This window comes from Astyanax mexicanus, chromosome 12 (genome assembly GCF_023375975.1).
Source record: "Astyanax mexicanus isolate ESR-SI-001 chromosome 12, AstMex3_surface, whole genome shotgun sequence".
Taxonomy (NCBI): domain Eukaryota; kingdom Metazoa; phylum Chordata; class Actinopteri; order Characiformes; family Acestrorhamphidae; genus Astyanax; species Astyanax mexicanus.
Window position 1 is genome coordinate 8,822,501 of NC_064419.1, and position 7,500 is coordinate 8,830,000.

A 7,500-nucleotide genomic window follows, 5' to 3' on the forward strand; every position below is an offset into this window, starting at 1 on the left:
GTATTTGTACTTAGACGTGTATCAGAGTTAGTATTTGTACTTGGACAAGTTACCTCTTAGTAGTATTAATACTCGTACATGTATCTCAATGTATGTTAATATTTGTATCTGGTCTAGTTTTGGTATTCATAGTATTGTACTCAGTGTTGCACTTGGACGTGTACTGGTGTGAAATAGTATTTGTACTCAGTGTTGTTCTTGGTGGATGTGTACTGGTGTGTAAAAGTATTTGTACTCAGTATTGTTCTTGGATGTATACTGGTGTGGAATTATATTCATACTCAGTGTTGTATTTGGATGTGTACTGGTGTGGAACAGTATTTATACTCAGTATTGTAATTGGACGTGTACTGGCGTGGAATAGTATTTGTACTCAGTATTGTACTTGGACGTGTATTGGTGTGGAATAGTATTAATACTGGTTGTACTTGGTGGACATGTACTGGTGTGGAATAGTATTAATACTGGTTGTACTTGGTGGATGTGTACTGGTGTGGAATAGTATTAATACTGGTTGTACTTGGTGGACGTGTACTGGTGTGGAATAGTATTAATACTGGTTGTACTTGGTGGATGTGTACTGGTGTGGAATAGTATTTGTACTCAGTGTTGTATTGGATGTGTTCTGGTGTGGAACAGTATTTGTACTCTGTATTGTATTTGAACGTGTATTGGTGTGAAACAGTAATTGTACTCAATGTTGTACTTGGATGTGTACTGGTGTGGAATAGTATTTATACTCATTGTTGTACTTGGTGGACTTGTACTAGTGTTGAATAGTATTTGTATTAAATGTTGTAGTTGGACGTGTACTAGTGTTAAATAGTATTTGTACTCAGTATTGTAATTGAACGTGTACTGGTGTGGAATAGTATTTGTACTCAGTGTTTTACTTGGACGTGTACTGGTGTGGAATAGTATTTGTACTCAGTATTGTAATTGAACGTGTACTGGTGTGGAATAGTATTTGTACTTAGTGTTGCACTTGGAAGTGTACTGTGTGGAATAGTATTTGTAGTGTTGTACTCAGTGTTATACTTGGATGTGTACTGATGTGGAACAGTATTTGTACTCAGTATTGTAATTGAACGTGTACTGGTGTGGAATAGTATTTGTACTTAGTGTTGCACTTGGAAGTGTACTGTGTGGAATAGTATTTGTAGTGTTGTACTCAGTGTTATACTTGGATGTGTACTGGTGTGGAACAGTATTTGTACTCAGTGTTGTTTTTGGACGTTTACTGGTGTGGAATATTATTTGTACTAGGTATTGTAATTGGATGTGTACTGGTGTGGAATAGTATTTGTACTCAATGTTGTACTTGGACATGTACTGGTGTGGAATAGTATTTGCACTCAGTGTTAATCACAAATATTGAAGTAAATGAGACACTGTTTCTGCTTTCAATGTGTTTGATTAGTAATCGACTTAATTAGGATGTGATATTAATTAAGATAGTAACGGATAAGACAGAAGCTTTCTGATAAATAGTGTTGAGTGAGTAAGTGTGTGTGTGTGTGTGTGTGTGTGTGTGTGTGAGAAAGAGAGAGAGAGGCTCAGTGCTGCTTTTTACAATAAAGTTCACATAGAAGAATAGTGAGCTACCAGCAGGAATGAAATGAACACTACCATCACACACACACACACACACACACACACACACACAGATGTACACACACATACAGCTGCTGAACAGAGATTAAATTAATGCACTTCCACAGATTTCAATTTAACCATTCTCTTGTTTCTTTGTCTCTCACTCTCACTCCCTTTCCCACTTCCTGCTTTCTGACTCTCCTCACACTTCTCCTCTCATTACCCCATTTCCCGCCTGTCTCATTACCCCTATATTACCCCCCCCTTACACACTCTCTCCCCCTTCCCATTACCCCCTCCCCATTATCATTACCCATGCTCTTTACTCATTACTCTTTCCATTCTCATTACCCAACTCTCATTACCCCCTCTACCCCCTTTCAATACCCCAACTACCATTACCCCCTCTCTCAACCTCTCATTACCCCCAACTCTCATTACCCCCTTTCTCCTCCTCTCATTACCCTAACTCTCATTATCCCCTCTCATTACCCCCTCTCTCAACCTCTCATTACCCCAACTCTCATTACCCCCTTTCTCCTCCTCTCATTACCCTAACTCTCATTATCCCCTCTCATTACCCCCTCTCTCAACCTCTCATTACCCCCAACTCTCATTACCCCCTTTTGCCCCCTCTCATTACCCCAACTTCCATTGCCCCCTCTCTCCTCCTCTCATTACCCCAACTCTCATTACCCTAACTCTCATTACCCCCTTTATCCCCCTCTCATTACCCCAACTCTCATTGCCCCCTCTCTCCCCCTCTCTTTACCCCAACTCTCCCCCCTCATTACCACAACTCTCATTACCCCATCTCTCCCCCTCTTATTGCCCCAACTCCCATTACCCTATCTCTTCCCCACTTGTTACAATAACTCTCATTACTCCGTCTCATTACCCCGACTCTCATTACCGCTCTCTCTCCTTCTCATTACCCCAACTCTCCTCCTCATATTACCCCAACTCTCACTACCCCATCTCTTCCCCCTCATTACCACCACTCCCATTATCCCCATCTCTCCCCTTTCATTACCACAATTCTCATTATCCCTCTCTAATCATTCCATTACCCCAACTCTCACTACCCCAACTTTCCCACTCTCATTACCCCAACACTCATTACTCCTTCTCTCCCCCACTCATTACCCCAACTCTCATTACCCTCTCTCTCCTCCACTCATTACCCCTCTTTCCCACTCTCATTATCCCGCTTTCATTATCCCTTCTTTCCCCCTCTTATTATCCCAACTCTCATTACCCCCTCTCGTTACCTCCACTTTTATTAACTGCTGTCTTTCCCTTCTCTCATTTCCCCCGCTCTCACCCTGCTCTTTCACTTCTCTTATTACCCTCACTCTTCCCCCTAACTTTTCCTCCTCTCTCTACCTCCCTCTTTTTCCCCTCTCCTCCTCCTGCAGTCTTCCCTCTGGTTCAGATGAGTGTATCTAAGCCCCCCCCTGCAGCCCACGCTGCCCTTCCCACCCCTCATCTCTCCATCCCTCCATCCTCACCTTCCTCCACCTCCTCCTCCCCCCCTCCCTCGGCCCCGCCCTCCTCCCCTCTCCGGATCTCCATGCAGGAACACTTCGCTATAAACGTGTGTCCGGGTCCGATCCTGCCCATCCCCCAGATCTCCGACTTCTTCCCACGCTTCCACGACTACCCGCTGACTCCGCCCCCTCCACGCCAGAAACAACCGGCCCCAAAAGATGGGTTGGGAGAGAGGGAAGGGGAGAGGGAGCAGAATGGAGAGGAGCGGGAGTTTGCTGACTCTGATGATGATGACAGTGAGTTTCCTTCCTGTGCATTAGCATAACAACCCCAGTGTTAACTGTAAAATGTATTGGCACTACAATAGATTTTTAGAAATCAGGGCAACAGATTTTTTTTTGCTTTTAACAACATACTACAGACAAGATTCAAAACACATAAGGAATCATACTTTAACCCATACTCATACTCTTATCTGTGGTGCTAATAGTTTTTGAACTTATCCTGTGCAACAGAGGAAACTCTTGGTCTTCTTTTCCTCGGGTGGTCCTGATGAGAGCCAGTTTCATCATAACGCTTTTGATGGTGTTTCTGACTACACTTGAGGATACTTTCTTGAAAGTTCTTGAAATCTTTTGGATTGACTGACTTTCTTAAAGTATTTTTAATATGGATTAAAACAATACTCCAATAGAGCTATTCATTGTATACCTGTAACTCTACCTCTTCACGACTTTACAACTGACGCTCTCAAACACATTAAGAGGCAAGAAATTCAAGTAATTAACTCTTGACGAGTTCAGCACAGCTGTTAATTGAAAGCCTGAATTTCAGGTGACTCTACATCACAAAGCTAACTGAGAAAATGCTAAAAAGTGCAAAACTGTCATCTAAGCAAGACATACTACTTTCTGAAATATAAGACAAATTCTGGTTCAACAATTTTTTTATTCAGATAATAATTCCATTTGTTTTTGTTTATAATTTGGATGACTTAGTGTTAATCTAAAATGCAGAACATTTTAAAATAATGAAAATCACTGACTTTAGAGTACCTCCAAACATTTTACTGGTAATATATATATATACGTATATATATATATATATATATATATATATATATATATATATATATACGTATATATATATATATATACGTATATATATATATATATATATATATATATATATATATATATATACGTATATATATACACATATATATATGTATATATATATGTGTGTCTGTGTGTGTGTTTGCATGAGCACCGTGTGCATTCTTTAATCAATCCTGTTGAAATATATCTCTCCTGACCTTGTTTTTGATCTGCAGTAGGAATCTTCCTAATTGATTTATTCTTTATTCTCCCACCTGTGTTCCCTCTGCTTCACTCTCTCTCTCACCAGGGGGGAAATATACATGTAATACATTATATTACACAGAGCTACTTATCTATATGCAATACATGTGAGATTAAAAAATGATACATTAACTTACATTTTCCTTATTGTTGCTGTTGAACAAAATGCATTGCCAGGAAAAATTAACCTTTTGAATTTTCATGTTTTTTGTGCATACGTTTGGCAAAAAAATGTGATTTGATCTTCATCCAAGTCAAGCATATTGATAAATATAATGTGCCTGAAATATGCCTTTATTGAGAACAACCATTAAAGCATCATGGTGCTAGTGGAACAGTTTGTGTACCTGTGTGTTGATGACCTCAAAAGGTCAAAGCTAATTAGAGTCAAGTCTTAGTAAACATGGTGTCTGAGACTTTTTGAGTTTGCTCAAGAGCATAGGTGTCTGTGAACCATGCAACACCAAAATAGAGCTTTCAGAGGATCTACAGTCAAAAATAGTTGATTTACATAAAATTAGAAAGGATTACACAGTGATTTCTAGACTTTGGAAAATCACCAGTCTACAATAAGGGAAACAATCTACAAAATTGGAAATAATTTGGGACCCCAAATCCACAACGCACATTTATCAATGAGGTAAAGAAACAACCCAGAATGTATAATAATATTCAACAGGATAATATGAGAGTGCTGTACGTCAGCTGAATCTCTGTAGTAGTTGGGTGATGCAACAGGACAATGACTTAAAACACCGGAGCACATCAACAACAGAATTGTTTGATAAAAACAAAATCTGCCTTTTGGAGTGGCCAAGTCAGAGCCTATAATTTCTGTGGATCGACTTTAAGGAGAACTTCAGCGTAAAATTGACTTTTTGCTATAGTAATACATGATAAAAAGTACTTACCTTTGATGAATAGCACACCTCCGTTCTCCCACAGCGTTCCGAGATCCAGAAACTTTAACAGTTGGTCCAAACAGCCTTTAGACTGGGAGACATGGGGCATAATTTGCCCCGATAAATCGCTTTTTTACACCATTATCCAGCTCAAAGTAGCTCCACACCTCCTTGCTTGAATCTAGAGAGCCCTGACATTTAAAACGAGGCATTAATTACTTAAAAAGTGCACAAGAACCTTATTAAAAATCACTGTTTACCTCCAATACTGCTATCTTCAGCTCCGTGCGCCGCCATATTTGTATTGATAATGTCATAGACATTAGACACATAGACATATATACGTATATATATATATGAATATATATATATATATATATATATATATATATATATATATATATATATATATATATATACATCGACTCCACATAGCCTGCCTGCTGGCACCAGCTGCTACGCTTTGTGGAGTCTATGTAATACAAATAATACAAATATGGCGGCGCCCAGAGCTGAAGCTAGCGTTATAGGATGTAAACAGTGATTTTAATAAGCTTCTTGTGCACTTTTTAAGTTATTAATGCCTCGTTTTAAACGTCAGGGCTCTCCAGATTCAAGCAAGGAGGTGTGGAGCTACTTTAATCCTGGATAACGGTGTAGAAAGTGATCTATCGGTGCAAATTATGCCCCATGTCACCCAGTCTGAAGGGTATTTGGACCAACTTTTAAAGTTTCTGGATCTCGGAACGCTGTAGGAGAATGGAAGTGTGCTATTCATTAAAGGTAAGTACTTTTTATCATGTTTTACTACAACAAAAGTCCATTTTACACCGGAGTTCTCTTTTAAAGAGAGATGAACGCTCTGGAATTAATAATTAATGGAAGTAATATGACAGACCTAAAGCAGTTCTCCAGGAAGTATGGGGTTCACTTACTTGTTCACTTAAAATCCGCCCACATTCTATGACAAATTTGCAGAGAACCGTGAAATTCCAAAGGATTCACATACTTTTTCTTGCCACTGTATAAATATCATGTTCCATGACTTCTGCCATGCCATGTGGAAGCTAAAGAATGCAGCACTGAGCTGTGCAGCAACTTTAAATTATGGAAAGTTCCGTCCATCTGAACCCACTATCAGAAGTCACTCCAACTCACATAGTTCACCTCATGCATACAATTAGACATCACTACAATGTAAACTCAGAAGTTGGTTGAAGTCAAATGATTTTAGTCTGTTTTACAAAAAATTGGAGATTTCTAAACTATACCCAACTATTTTGAGTTAGATGAACATTTGTGGGCACATAAACATTCAAACTGAGATCTTTGAGTTGAGCACACTTATAATAACTGAGTTTAGACTGTTGCCATTAACAGCTTCTTTTCCATTGGCTTCTGTCACAATCTATTTGCATACTGGGTGTGTCCAACAGTTTCTGACACTCACCATCAGTGTGTAGTGATTCCCCCTGGGCTACCTTAGAAGTCATGTTCCTGTTTAATTGTAATAACTTGATTATAATTTATGCTAACTCAAGTTTACATTCCCTGTTACTTAACTGTTTTAAGGCAACCATTCTCTTAAATTGTTTAAAGTAAACCCAACTTATCTGGTTTTACAGTATAACAAATATAAAAAAGTTAAATCAAATTCCCCTATAATTGTAATAACTTGATGTTCTAAGTTATGATAATTTAAGTTTTCATTACCATTACTTTACTTTTTTTAAGGCAACCGGTTTTTAAGTAAATTCAACTTATCCGGGCTTACAGTGTACAGATGTACTACAGATTTATTTGTCTTATGTTTTGATAAGTTTTAAAATCAAATGTGTGTGTGTTGTCTGTTTGTTTCAGCTTACCTTGGAACACTGGAATTTAGCCTGCTGTTTGACCAGGAGAACAACTGTCTCCACTGCACTATCAACAAAGCAAAGGTAGGTAACAAAAAAACAACCCACGCACATACATATATTTAAGTCTGAAGTCTGAAGTAGGATAGAAAATCAGCTGCTAAAAACCTCCTTTTCTGTTCAGATCAATGGGATGGGAATTATGTGTTATGACATGGTAATAACAACATACAAAAAAACACAGCCATACAAAATAGAGTAAATTATGTAATTAAAAAAAACAAATGTTTGGTC

At 38.5% G+C, this 7,500-nt stretch overlaps 1 protein-coding gene across 1 annotated transcript in view; it reads left to right on the forward strand.

Moving 5' to 3' along the window:
- Positions 1 to 7,500, forward strand: part of doc2d (double C2-like domains, delta) — a 54,802-nt gene that overhangs the window by 2,126 nt on the left and 45,176 nt on the right. Inside the window, exons 2-3 of the mRNA XM_022670836.2 lie at positions 3,015 to 3,383; positions 7,211 to 7,290. Of these exons, the coding sequence (XP_022526557.1) occupies positions 3,032 to 3,383; positions 7,211 to 7,290 (432 nt within the window). The 5' untranslated portion in view covers positions 3,015 to 3,031. The remainder of the gene's footprint in view (positions 1 to 3,014; positions 3,384 to 7,210; positions 7,291 to 7,500) is intronic.